This window comes from Odocoileus virginianus, chromosome 6 (assembly GCF_023699985.2).
Source record: "Odocoileus virginianus isolate 20LAN1187 ecotype Illinois chromosome 6, Ovbor_1.2, whole genome shotgun sequence".
NCBI lineage: Eukaryota > Metazoa > Chordata > Mammalia > Artiodactyla > Cervidae > Odocoileus > Odocoileus virginianus.
In genome coordinates, this window is record NC_069679.1 from 61,254,285 (window position 1) to 61,269,027 (window position 14,743).

The window sequence follows — 14,743 nt, forward strand, 5'->3', positions numbered from 1 at the left end:
AGTCTCTAGATCCATCCATTGCTGTAAATGGCCATTATTTCATTGTTTTTATGGCTGAGTAATACCCCATTGTATATATGTGCCGTATCTTCCTTATCCATTCCTCTGTTGATGGACATTAAGGTTGCTTCCATGTCCTGGCTATTGTAAACTGGGCTGCAGTGAACACTGGGCTGCAGGTATCTTCTCAAATTAGGGCTTTCTCCAGATATACACCCAGGAGTGGGATTGCTGGATCATATGGTAGCTCTATTTTTATTTTTTTAAGGAACCTCCATACTGTTCTCCATAATGGTACCAATGTCTAATCCCACCAACAGTGTAGGAGGGTTCCCTTTTCTCCACATCCTCTCCAGCATTTACTGGAGATTTTTTGATGATGGCTATTCTGACTGGTGTGAGGTGATACTTCATTGTAGTTTGGTTTGTATTTCTCTGATGATTAGTGACGTTGAGCATCTTTTCATGTGCCTCTTGGCCATCTGTATGTCTTCATTGGAGAAATGTCATTTAGATCTTCTGCCCAGTAGTTTTGATTGGATTGTTTCTCAGTTTCCTAATCTGCATTTCCTCCCATGCCGCCCCATCCCTGACTCGGTGCCCAACCTCATCCCTCCTTACCATGGCCCTGGGCCACATGGTGCTGCTCACACAGGTGGTTCTCGGGTCTGTGCCCTACCACCACAGCCTGCTGGAAGCAGGGTGATGGAAAAAGGTGGCTGACTAGTCTTTATAATGACGTCAGATTCTACCCATGACAGTGGCAAAACACACAGACCCCGGTGGTGCAACATATACCAGCATGCATTTTATCTGCCTTCAATGCAGGGAGAGCCTTCATGTCCATGGACCATATTCTGTTCTCTGTCCTGTATTCTTTCTCTGCTGTCCCACCCCAGGACTCTCTGTAGAGCCATGACATTCATTCTTCCTAACTAGGAGTCTTTCCCTGGAATACTGATGGGGATGTCCTGTGGCATGCCCTCTTAGCTTCCCAACACTAACTGCTAACTCTGTGACCTTTGGTCTGAAGTTGAATGGAAGGAGAAGGTCATTTTGTTTGCTCAACAGCCAAATCCATCTGTTGAGTAGGAAATACAGTGTTCTTTCTCTCCTGAAAGAAAATCTTATTAATCACTCTGTTTATATAACTAGTCTTCTTCCTATGAAATCAGATTCTGAAAGAAAAAATACTTTCAATCATTGTGTACATTTGAATGAGTTTCAGAGTACATTTGGATCCTATCTCGAGATGCATTGTTACACAGGGTGAGTTTGAACTCTATCCTCTGGAACATCTGACAACTCAAAACCACAGCCGCCTCAGGTGTAGCAGAGTCCACAAGACATGACAGGTACTGTCTGATCTCAGATTTACAAGAAGGTGTTCCAGTGCTGTCTTCACCGTGCATTCAACACTTCCCTTCTATTGTTAAAGCAGATATAACTGTACGTTAAAACCTGAGTATCGTCTGTATTATTGTTTTCAGATTGTCTTTAGAAATCTTTGCTGTCAGAAAAGCAATTGGTTTCCTCAAAGAAAATCAGCAAAGAAATCTTTGCTGTTTTTCCTGAGACCATCACTACCACCCGCCCTGTTGGAGTCCGGGACTGATCTTGTGCCCTTTTCCTGGCTACAAAGTAGAATAGCAGAGAGAGTGCGCCAGATAAACCTTGGGGCCAAGGCTCAGCTCAGATGTTCCTCTCTGAGAGGCATTTCAGTCCATGCTCCTGCGTTTAGGTAGAACAGGATGGCCCTCCAAGTGGTTTAACAAGATGCTTGCTGAAACTCACTAGCATTGATTAAGGGCTTGCTCTGTGCTGGTATTTTACATTCTTTTACTCATCGTAATATGAGGAAATAAAAAAAAATCTCTATTTTATAGTTGAGGAGTCTAAAGTCCAGGGAAGTTAATACACTTGTCCAGGGTCACACAGCTCATGGAAGAACTGGCATCCAAACACAGTAATGAAGCTGAGGAGCGGAACCACTTTCCCTCTGGGCCCTGCACATCGGAGGAGCTCTCACATCCTTTATGTACCCATCCCTGGCCGGCAGGAGGCTTTGCGGGACATTTCTGTACCGACCTGGCCCATAGCACTTGTGTTTCCTCAGGCGGGGCACCTGGCTGACTGCTCCTCACTGTGCTCCTGCCTTCTCTGCAGCCTGGAAGGAACTGTTGTTACTCATTCTCTGGGCAGGTGTGCTTTGAGTCCTTTAGGACCCTCTTTCCACGTTCATGAGGGTCTCAGGAGAAAGGGGAATACAAGAGGTGTCCACACTTTCTTGCCTCTGATCTCCAGTTAGCTGGAGACTTACATTCGAGGTGGAATCAGATTTTCCACTCTGGACTCCTCACTCTTTGCAGCTTATAAAACGCTTTCATTGAACCTAGCAAACAGTCTGCTTCCTTTAGTAAATGTATCCAAAATCTTTCATGGAGTCACTTTATTTTCCTCCTGGGCTGACTTCCCCTTTTGAGACCACAGTCAGGGAGAAGGTCAGTTGAGGTGAGGCAAGTTTTAAGTATGACCTTAGACATGGATGAGTGATGCCTCTGAACACCATGGTTGTTAACTTGCTTGGCTTCGGGTCCCAGTAGGGACATAAGCAAATAGAGAAAGTTTTCTGCAACGGGATGGTGCCATCACCATCACAGCAGCAGGAACATGGTGTTTAAGGCGAGTCCTGGGCCTGGCCTAGGGCCGCGAACCCCCTCTGCCCCCAGCCCACTCCACTGATGTGTGCCAAGAAAGATTCCAGGCCTGGGACTGATGTACAGTGTTCCCCGAACCTCCCATCTCTGCATCTTTGCTAGGGGGTGGGGCTTAGTCATAGAGGAGCTATAACCCCGCCCCCCCAACTGGCCTTCTGCTCCCTCAGCAGCACAGATCACTCCCCTGCTCCTCCCCGGAATGGTCCCCCTCCTAGTTTCTGTTCCACGATCTCTGTCCTCCTCTGACTGTCTCATGAGCTCTCCTTCTCACCCTGTGCCAGGGCTGGGAGCCAGCACAAGCATATGTGGAGCCCGGGGAGCGTGGAGCCAGGTGTGAGGCCGTGAGGAGTGCTGGGACCGGGGGTCACATGCCCCAGCCAAGGAGGCAGCCATGCTCAGCTCAGATCATTTTCACCAGGAAGTAGTACAGGCCCAGCGTTCCAGAATATTCCATCTCCCAAGAGAATTTGGAAAACTTGACTTTCATGTGATGTGACATTTGCTACTTCTTTGATAAGTCATTAAAATTATTTTAAAACACTCTACGTGGGCCAAAGAAAATGCCTGCGGCCTAGGGCTGCCCTCGGTTCTCTTCTGTCTGCGTCCACGTCCGCCTTCCCAGCACACCAGCCTCCCTCCCAGCCTCAGCTCTATCTTACCAAATGTCGTCATCATCCCTGGGAATCAGACTTCTCACCCTGGTCAGGCTCCTCCTGGTGGATATCTGCACATCTCAGATGCAAAGCTGAGCTCACCCACTTCCCAGATCTGTAAGGTCTTGAGAAATGATAGAATGGTAGATGTTTATTATGTCTTCATTCCTCTAACAAAAGTCATCGCTGCTACTATTTCTACTTCTACTAACACCAGTACTCCCAACCTGAACTGGTTCCTCTTCTGTCACCCATTTCCATCACTCACCAGCGAGAGAGGACCCTGGGACCTGGCCGCCCTCCTCTCTCTGCACCCCCAGCTCCAGGCAGTGTGGAGTCCGTTCATTCTTCTTCCAAAAGCCCTCCAGGCTTGCTCCCTGCCTTTCCTCTCACTAACGAGAGATTCTAGTTTCCAAACATATGTTTTCTTGGCAGTGATCTCAGCCTCCTAACTAGTCACCCCCATGTATCTCTTCCCTCTCTACTAGGGATGTAGTCGTCATGTTGTGTCTAGAGTCATCTCCGAGGTCAAGGGCAGCGCTCATCCTTCACGTCAAATACGCTGTAGACAGGTCTTGCTGGCTCCCCCGCGGTTCCTTAGCTGTCCTTTCATGCCAGCCCGAACACCCAACGTGGCGGGTGCTTGCCTGCAGCCATGCCAGTCTGCGTTCTCAGGCATGTGGTAATTCTGTCCACCTCGTGTCATCAAATGTCCCCTCTTCTGTGAGGCCACTACCTGCCTTCTCTCCACCAGCTCCCCAATGCTAGTGGCCCAGGCTCTCTCCAAAGCTTCCGTTGCACTTGACAATGTCTTCCTTTTATCCAGCTGTGTTAGTTAAAGTGTGCTTGCCTCTGCCTGCTTCTCTTGATCAGCTCCTTCATGGGGAGATACTTTCCTCATCATCTGTGCACCTCCTACACCACCCCCCCCAACCATGAGGCCTAGTTCACTGCCTTTCATAGACACCTGCAACTTTTATAGACTGAACTTTTTTTTTTCTTCTACATGGAGGATGGCAGTATCTAAAAAGCTCAAGATATTCAAAGTTAACACAAAACTGCCTGGTCATTCGAAAGAACATTATCAGAATTCTAAGTAAGCTAGTGGAAAGGGTCATTCTGCCTGACTCTGTTCGCAGGGATGAAGTCTGTAGAGGAGAACAGCCACTACTTGGTCTGCTTTTCTTTGGTCAGTGCCTTTCCACAGTGCCCCTTGGAAGCTTGGCTTCTCTGCCGGGGCAGGGAAGAATGGGCAAAGGCTTTCAGACACCAGGGCTTCTGCCACCCTGGCAGCAAGAGCCCCACACTGTTCCTCTTGCCCAGAAGAACAAGTTGTACCCACACATTCACGAGGTGTCCTCTGCTTGCACCGTTGGCAGGCCTGGGAGTTTCCCACAAGCCATCTGGGTCTGTTCTGCTGCCCTTGTAGCTTGAGTTTTTTGCAGCATTGTCTTTTGTTAATTAGCTTTTAGAACAGACACAGCTACTCCTTCAGGGATTGTATCCCATTGACTTTCCTAAGAAGGGAGTCTACTCGTTTCTTCGGTGTGTGTATTTTCCCCTGTCTTTCTAAGATTCATACACTTAATCTAGGCAGAGCCCACACAGCACGAGCGCCTAGCTCTTCCAGAATGGAGTTGTTTATGGGACATTTCCTATAAGTCTGCTGATCACCCCACATGCCCAGAGCGCTCACTGCTCAGTAGCTCTCAAAGCAGCTTTTACTTTAGAGTTCCACCTCCAAATTCAGCACCACCAGGCCTTTCATTCCCCGTCTCTTAGAAAGAGGAGAAACCATTAAACTCCATCATTTTTTACTAGCTCTCGTTTGAAGCTTTTGTAGCATTTTATGAGGTCTCTCCTGTCAATTTGCTTAGGGACCTTGGCAGCCTCCTCCTTCCACCTGATCACATTCACCTGAAGCAACCCAAGAGGTTTGGCAGCTTTGGACACCTGTGACATGGCAGGGCTGGTCATCTCCCAACCCCAGCCTTTCTTATGTGCACCTTCAAGATCTTTTCAAATGTACTGGGTAAATTCCACTCCAAAGAAGTATAAACTTCTGCTCATTACTTTTGCCTTGTGTTCTTAAGTCAGACTTGGAAAGGGGTGTTTGGCGGGGGTGGGGGGTGGGGATATAAATTCATTTAAAGATAACTTGATTTAAATTTTTGAAAACTTTTTATCCAAGGTCATTTTCTTTTGATTATGGAAGAATATGTCTTTAAAATTGGAAATGGTATCCTGCCATGAAGAGTGAATTATCCTGTACTGGTCTTTGGTCAGGAAATGATCAGAATGCCTGTATTGACCACTTCATGAAAGGAGAGTTGGCCCAAAACATCTTGATAGGAGGGCAGTTGTGAAGAAGTTGCCCAATTGATATATAAATACAGAGGATGGATACACACACACACAGTCCTTAAATGTGTGGCAATGTGTTCCAATTTTGGTCTATGTGGCGAGAGTCTCAGTCATGAAACATTTCAAAATGGAAGAGCAGGAGAGAAGGGAGCATCTTGAAGGAAAAAACTCTTCAGCCAAAACTATAATATCTTTGTTGCATAAATAAAAGTGTCCAACTTTGTTTTTCCTGGAGCCCGAACACAGAACTTTAAGTTTCTCACCCTGCGGCTCCTTCACCCGGAGCGTCAGAATAATGACTCTCTCTCTTCTCTCCGTGGTCTTGTCAGAGAGCGGGAATCCTGGCCGGCTGGTCAGGTCGCTCGGAAAAATGGCACAGCTGTTCTGAAAAGTAGCCCCATTCATAAGCTGCCGGCTGTCCTCAACTGCAGTGCTGGAGAAAGGCACACTGTTTTATAGAGAGTTTCTTTTCTTTAAAGGGGAGGAAAAAAAAAAAAAAAACCATGGTATTTACAGGAAAGAAAACTGGGCCCTTCGGTTTTATTTTGGTTGCCACGTCTGAAATGGAAGTGGGGAAGGCCAGAAATACACACGAGCAACTGCGCCTTGACGGGATGATTCATAGTGGTTGTGCCGCCTGTGATGGAAAATTCGGCTGGTTAAGCAAGATCAGCCATGAAGCCTCACATCATCTCCTCTGGCAGGGTTGATGCCTACCGTCTTGTGACAGCCTTACTGTGTGTGATTGTATGATTGACTGTCTTTCTCCTCCTCTCAGTTCATGACCAAGAACCCCACCATGCGCTTGGGCAGCCCAAGTCAAGGCGGTGAGCATGCCATCTTGAGACACCCCTTCTTTAAGGAAATTGACTGGGCCCAGCTGAACCATCGCCAAGTAGAACCACCTTTCCGACCCAGAATCGTAAGTGTCCGAGACCACCTGAGTAGACCTCCTTCTTTCTTAAACTGTCTCAGTGTTCCACTTGAGCAGCTAGATGGTCCACCAGGGGATGACCAGACCGGAAGTTCAGCCAGATGCTTTACAGGGCAGCCTCATCCAGGACTCTGCTTTGCCCCCGAGGCAACAGCTCTTGGTGTGCCAGGGGTTATGTCTCAAAAAGTGTTCACCTCTTGCTTGCCTTGGCCCCATCCTCTCAAGTTAAAATTTCCTGGAGTTGAAGAGGCCCTGAAACTTTCCAGGTTTCCCCAAAAAAGTTTGGTTGAGAAATTCATTGTTCTAGCTGATTTCCTTATGCTCCTTAGTCAGGGAGCCTTTCCCAAGCCCCCAGGAAAGTAGAGAGGATGTGAATGCTCCTCAGGGCCCTCAGCCTGGCTCCCCAGCTTGGAGAGCTCAGCTCTGTGACAGCCCCTGCAGCACAGGGCTCAGGGCAAGAGGGGCCGAGTCCTTTTTGTCTAGGAAATACTGGGAGTACCACGGGTGCTTCCCCAAGGGAGGAAGCTAAGTAGGGCGGCATTCCTGAAGGGTCCAGCTCTTAGACTGAGAGCTAAGCTGTTTCTCATAGGTGAGTCAAGAGAACCACAATGGGAAGGCAGAGAAGCTGGGCTTCCAGTACATCACAAGTTAGGGGGACAAGGATGCTCAGAGAGAAATATCATTGACTCCAGGAAGAGAAGTGAGAGATCTCACAATGGTAAAAATGATCTCTCCAGCATTAGCTTATAAAGATGTAAAATACACGTTTCCATATGTCATTGGCTTAATCTGTAACAGCCTGCTAGGTTGAGACACCAAACACCCAGAGCATAAAACCACTTCCTTTCATGGGCATCCCCCTGCCAGCCCCTCTGGGAGGAGGGGAAGTTTTGCCAGCAGGGCAGAATGAATCTGCTGGTGAGTGAAGTGAGAGGCATTTGTTCCCTGAACTCAGAATTTCCAAGAAGTCTTTCAGGAAAATCTCTTCAAGCACATAGTGTGAATTTACATAACCTCTATTGTCTTGTGGGCCCCTGTATGGCCTGCTGTGAAGTGGTACTTCCATGAAATGGACAGGGTGAACCAGCTGGCTGGGTCAGGTGAGCAAGTTAATTCCTTAGCTTCCCAGCCTAAGACTGGTCTGCTCAGCAAGATTTTTATGAGGCTAGTGAATTGGTGGTTACAAATGCCCTAATAATACACAATGCAGTAGAATTAGTAGAAAGCACTGTTTAACCAATTGTCATAACTGGAATTAATGCTGCTGAGAGAGTTGCAGGGCCGTCCTCTGAACTCACCGGCAAGGGCTAAGTCCCATGGAAGATTAATAAGCCTCATGCACAGAATCTGAAGTTTTCCTTGTTTCCTTTTTGACAGAAATCCCGAGAAGACGTCAGTAATTTTGACCCTGACTTCATAAAGGAAGAACCGGTTTTAACTCCAATTGATGAGGGACATCTTCCTATGATTAACCAGGATGAGTTTAGAAACTTTTCCTTTGTCTCTCCAGAGTTGCATCCATAGCCTGTGGCGAATGGGAGAGATGGTATGAGAAGCAAACGGAGAGGTTTTTCCAGGAATTTCCTCTGTGGGGAACTCCTCAGTGTCAACGTTCGAACAAGACCCTTACCTTCAGGGAACAGGTGGAGAACTCTGTGAAGGACGGAACATCAAGAGATCAACCACTTCAAGTTCTGAGGGAGCCAGGGTCCTAGAAATAGTAGATGCTGAAATGAGATTTCATGAAGAAATACACCGCTCAGCTCTGAGTTTCCATGGCTACTTCAGGTTCAGGATATTAACAGGAGCCAAAAGAGGAACAGGTGTGAAGAATAAACCAGATCCTAGAACTTCCAAGTCACTCAGGCATTCTTACTTCAAGGGACAAACCTAGACGTTGTATGGCCTACTCCCAGCTCTTCTATAAGCCAGTGAGCCCCAAATACTGGCAGTCTATAAGAAGTCTCTAAATGCTCATGAAGAACTTGACGAGAAGGAAAGGGATAGCTTTCCAAATAGAATGACTTACTCTGAACAAGAAATAGTGTCCATAAAGCTCATAAAGCCCAATCTTGACAACAGTGGGACATCAAGGCAACTGCTACAGCTTATTCTTTTATCTTTCCTTTCACTTCATAGATATTTATTGAGTGCCCAGTGAGATGGTGCCACAGTACCCAGCAGTGTAAACAGATTTGCTCTCACCAAGCTTTCATCCTTAAGTTACCCAAAAGGTGTGTGCATTCTGTGAAATGCCTCTCCACGTTGCCTACGTCATACTTTGTCTGCACATAACTTTTTTCACAGAAGGCAGCTTGCTGCCCCAACAGCAACTATCCACATACTTGGCAGGTTGACCAGCAGAAGAGCTCAGCAGCTAGCAGACCGGTGGAATCTCATCGTCGAGGCAATGTGCCGATATTGCTCTGGTCTCATCACTGGAGAACCACTCTCCAATCAGGTCCATGACCAGACTTATGGCTTATACCTTAGCAAGTTATTTAAATTATATTTTAAGAGACAAAGATGTTTGTTACGCGTTTTAATAATTAGAAATGGCTCTTGTAAGCAGGACATGTATCGAAGAAGGACCTTATCATATGTACCCATGTATGCAGTTGGAGAATTTTATCTGGCTGAAATAAATGCATTTTGTAACAAAAGGGATTTTACTTGTCTAGAAGGATTTGTCCCATCCCCACTAGGAGAGGAGATATGTAATTAAAATAAGCTTTGAGCACAACAGATAGAACTTTTGACTCAAAGCAACTTCCTGAGAGCAAAGGTTGACATCCCATTGTGTGTGTCACTTAAATGAATGTGGCCTGTCTCTTCCTAACCACAACTTTCATTCTGAGTCAGGGTAATGAGGTCTAAGCCTCACTGCCACAGACTCATCCTCAAACCCTTTGTAGCTAGACACAATAATTGCTTATTTCTCATCCGGTGAGCGAGTTCAACAGCCCCCTTCCTACTCTTCACTATGCCCTCTGATTATGCAGATTCCAAGGTTGCCATAGGAAGGGAAGGGCGAAATGGAGGCAGCGCTGTTTCCCTACCTCTCCTGGGAGGAACACGCATCACCTGTGCTCACACCAGACTGCCAGAAAAACAGACAGGACTGGGAATTACAGAGGCGCCAAGGGGTATCTGGGCAGTAATGACATCACTCTTGGAGGTTCTTTTTTGTATTCCAAGATGGAAAATGACTTTTGAATGAAGAGAGTAGTTAGAAGCCTCCCTTTATATTTCACTCTCAGCCATTCTTAGATATACTCACTCATGTAATTTTACTAGGTCGTCACAATACCCCTGTGAGGCAAGCTGCTCATTCTACCACTATGTCCAGTGTGAGCACCATGGTGCATTTTGTACCCGAGAACAAGAAAGGATCTGAGAAGTTGAGTGAGTTGATTACCCAAAAGTTTCAGACTTGGTAAAGAGTAGGTCCAGTCTGGAGTCTACATCTTGGATGTTCTAATACCACAGACTTCTGGAAGGGACTCGAGGACTCTTTGGCCTTTGTAGCAACTTTGCAGCTCACTGTCTCCTTTTGCTCTGTGGGGCTGACTAGCTTCGGTCTAGTTCACAGTGTAAAGAACCACAAAGAACAGAGCAGGCCTCCTGTACTCGTTTACAAAATCCACTGTCACAGGCCTGCAAAGGACTTCACTATCTTCTAGACTCAGCAACTTCCCTCTTGGCAACCTATTCCCACCTGGGTCCCCTAATTTGGGTTCAGTCCATTCTTTTAAGATAACTGCAGACCTGTTAGATTATCTGACAGCCAGATGTGGCAGTGATAGGATTTCTAATATTTCTGCCCCATCCCCCTTTTCTATGTGAAGAGAGAGGAGGTACAGGATATTGACCTAAAACTCAGAGAGTCTTCGACCCTAGGGTTGGAGCTCTGTTTCATATCTTTCATCCGTCCTCCTAAACCTTACTTCCCTTTTGAGGATCACAAGGCCATAGGCCTGCACTTCCTGAGGCGGGCTGGCCACAAGCCATTTGATCAGTGGGTGCTTAGTCTGCCAGGCCAGCCATTCCCCTGAGCTCCATGGGTACCATGGAGATCAAGACAAGGTCACACTGCCACTTCCCTCCCCCAAGACCATCTCGCCTCTTCAAAAAGGAATCTCGAAAAGTCTTCAGGCCTTAACACCCTTCTCCCTCGTCTCCACACCCATTTGTCCCTGTTCTCCCAAATCCTTCCATGCTACCCTATTAGCCATGCAGCCCTGAGTGTTTGAAAAGAAAATAGAGCATTTGCTCTGACATGTTGATTATCTTTTGACTGCAGAAGGAGTTTTTACTTACTGATGGATAACATTTATTGCACAGGTGCTGTTACACTTTTCAGTGAATTTACTCATTCAGTGCCCCAAGAGGCGGGCAGTCTCATCTCCATTGTACAGATGGGGAAACTGAGGTATTGGGTGATTAAGTAAAATTTGTCTGAAGTCACACAAGTGAAACAGTAGGGTCAGGATTGAGGTCAGGCAATTTAACTCCTGAGTCCCTAGTTTTAGCCCAAATTGTTAAAATTCCTCTATTAAGGTCAATTTTATTGTTCCCACTTTTGTGAGGTATTGAGCACAATAAAAAGGGTGTAAACTGGATTTAGCAGTGAGCGCTAGATAAACTGCCAGCTGGGCAGGACGGTATTACTCATCCGGTTCTGTAGAACCCTTTATCAGCAGTGAAATTGTCTGATTTGCATGTCAAGGGCCTGGAGTGGCTCACCCCCGCCCCCCCCTTAAAGGAACTGGGGCAGGCCAGAATGATGCAATCAGCACTTGGACCTCCCTGAGGAAGAGGAAATAGTCTGGGTCAAACGATCCTGTAAACCCTGTGTGAAGCCCTGGGGTAACCGCTGAGCCTTGGAGGTGAGAGAGCTTAGTGAGGGGCGGTCCAGTCCCTTTCTCTTCCTACTAGGGGATCCCCTGTGTTTCAGTAACCCACCTTGGTCACCCACCCTGCTGGTAACGGGGAATCATCAGAAAGGAGATGTACAGCCTGGGGCTGGCCTGGGCAGCGGCGTGGTTACAGCTACAGAGCTGATGTAATTTGGTAACAAAGAAAAGACCAAATTAGAAGCACCCCATTTATCACTTGTTGATCTTAACTGGATGAACGTTGCTATAAAGATATTCTAGTCACGGATGTGGCCTTGACTGTATCACAGGCCAACACCATAAGGCTTTATGTCCCCACTGTTCCCAGATTTGGTCATCCTGTTTGCTTTGTCTGGCTGTGTTGACTTAAAATGCCTAGGCAGCTCTCTCTGATTGCCCCTGGCTCAGAGTTGCACCAGGTCCTATAACTCCTCATTTTACGTCATCTAGGGATAAGACTCTGATACTGCCAGAGACATGTGCAGTGGAAATGAGCCCTCTGGTCATATGTCACTCTAAACTGAGGTGCAGGTTGGACAGATCAGGTCCAAGTGCAGCTATCAATGAGGCTTTATCGTCTCTCTTCCTTCCTGTGTTGAATTAGAACCACGGCTAAGAGTGCCACCCTCGGCTTCTTCCTGTTTCAGAGGCACCCCCCATCACCTCCACTCCCCTGTCAATTCTTCTTTCTCTCCTCCTCATCTTTTGCATTCTTTATTCCCTGGTGTAATAAGCCAGCTCTATACTCTCTCCCTCCCTCTATCATTTGGTTTTCAAGCCCAATGGGTATACAGCCAGTTTACAATACACAAAGATGACATAAAATCCTGATTTGCCTACACTATACACTCTTTTAGGGCCCAGAAATGGAAGCCATCCATCCCTTGTATTTCCACATCTTTGGCTTCACCCCCCTACCCACACTCTACCTGCTATATCAGGTATTGCCCAGGCAGAGACTGCCTCTAAGGCAACCCTGCCTGCTCTGCCCACCATGGTTCTGGGAGGCAAGACATCAGAGGAGTGAGCTGGGTAGAGCCCACATCTGTGCACCAAATCTGCCTCTTAATGTGTGTTCTTGGAGAAAGGGAGTCATTTCCCCAGGTTACCATTTTCTAGCCCACACTCTGCACTCTGGCCCACCCTGTCCAATCTGCAACTCAGTTCAGATGAACCTATGTCTACCGGGCTCATTTGTGAAATGAGTGAAATTGACACCTGCCTGGCCAGTCCTGTTACTGCAGGGATTGGTTGTGATGCTGTATGTGAAGCCTATACCACAGTGGGGCACGTAGAAAATGCTTGGTCAGTGGTAGCGATTATTACCGTCAGCTATTTCAGAGGACAAGGGAAGATTGCAGGTGATGTCCTCCAGGAAAATGGGTGAGTGGGACCCCCACGTTCTTCACACTGCCCATCTCGCCTATGGGGATTCCATGCTAGCTCCAAGTTGGAGGGCTTTGTACTTTCCTGAGTAGTTGCCTGCAGAGATTTCTCAGGAGACTCTTTCAAAAACTTCTAGAATGTTCTGAGTCCATCCTACCCTGATTGACATGCAGAATCAGTGTTAAGCTTGAAACTGTGCTGCTCACCCTTAAAAAAGAGACTTAAGAAGTTCCCATGGTTTTCCATAAAATGGCTCTTATCTTAAACCTTTCAGGAATTCTTTTGTTCTGCTGGATTCAACTCACTTCTGATGAGATAACACAGAACCACACCCCAACACCAGCACCTGCTGGGCATGCTCTGGACACTTAGCACACACACCACCAGGTCAAAAAAGAGAACACATGTGCTCACAATGTCCGCTGCACCCTGGCATGAATTCGGATTTGAAGCCAATCATAGAACACGGGGTCTTTTTTTCCTGTTTTAAGATATCTATGAAGGTTTCTGGTAAAACCAGAGACCTCATAGTCCTATGTATTCTTACTGGAACTTAAGCCATAGCACCCTTGTCCTCACGCAACACCCAAAGACCACCCAGAGCTGCCTTTCTTACACCACCAAGGCAGTTCTTACCCACAGAGGTTCCATTCTTCCAAGGGCTCAGACCACAGCTGGGAGAATTTGGGCTAAATAAAGTGAAGATTGTGCAGGCAATGAGTACAGTCCAACATTCAAGTGGTTGAAACAGGAATCTTCTTTGGAGACATCTCAAATTAGAAACCAAAGCTAGTCTAGTAGTCATTTGATCTGACAGTGTCAGAAATTGCCTGGATGATCTCTGAAGTTCTTCCAGCCTTATGCTCTCAAGACTACAGATGAACAGAGGAAAATGGTTCATCAGCCTCCATCAGTAGATGTCAACTCCATACTATCCTCACCACATGCAAAACCTCCATTTCTCAGATTTCCTTCCCCCATCCCTCTCTGTACAACCTTCATACCCTGGCACACTCCTATACCTCCACAAACTCTCTCTATCCCAAATCCCCCTGAGGCTCACACAGATCACTTGTCCCCAAAAGTCACATATCCATATCTCATACAAGGTTGCCCTTCACATTTCTCATGCTTGTCCACACATGAAAAGGAAAAAGGCTTTCTAAAGTTACCATCAGGCCAAGATCACAAGAAGGATAAGCCCTCTTCTAGAAACTGATAATATAGCTCTTGTAAATGAAAGAGAAAGCAATATTCCTCAACTCAGTTCCATATTTTCTCGAAGAAAATTATTTTCAAGGATACAATTGTCATTGATAAAATGAACTGTAGGCCAAGGCAGATAAAGAGATGATATCAGTTATTTAGGTAAGTACAGGCAAAACTGCAGAATTATTTAAGCAGTAATTTATGAGTGCCAGAAGGGTTACTAATCATTAGGATTGTACAGGGGTTCTTAAAAGACATGTCTTGAAAGTCTAATCTTGTTTTCTTTGTTGATGGTTACCAGACTGGTTGATCAGGCATGTATGATCGGTTTCTCATAACTGAGCTTCAAAAACATACCTGACAAAGTCTTACTTCTTATGGCCCAGCAGGATTCAATGAACAATGGTACCCAAAGTATGGTGATTACTAGATTAGTATCAATCTGAAATAGTGTTCTGCAACCTAAGGCAATTCCTGCTTCCCAGGGATTAATAGACAAATTTCATATCTTCCTTTAGTCTTATTTTAGATTTCAGACATCATGACCTACCACAAAAATATGACAGACACAGTGCTACTTGT

General features: G+C 46.4%; 1 protein-coding gene across 1 annotated transcript in view; it reads left to right on the forward strand.

The window, feature by feature from the left end:
- The window catches only part of PRKCH (protein kinase C eta), a 235,024-nt gene extending 225,689 nt beyond the window's left edge, over positions 1 to 9,335 (forward strand). Inside the window, exons 13-14 of the mRNA XM_020905071.2 lie at positions 6,513 to 6,656; positions 8,046 to 9,335. Coding sequence (XP_020760730.1) covers positions 6,513 to 6,656; positions 8,046 to 8,192 — 291 coding nt within the window. The 3' untranslated portion in view covers positions 8,193 to 9,335. The remainder of the gene's footprint in view (positions 1 to 6,512; positions 6,657 to 8,045) is intronic.
- The last annotated feature ends 5,408 nt before the right edge of the window (positions 9,336 to 14,743 follow it).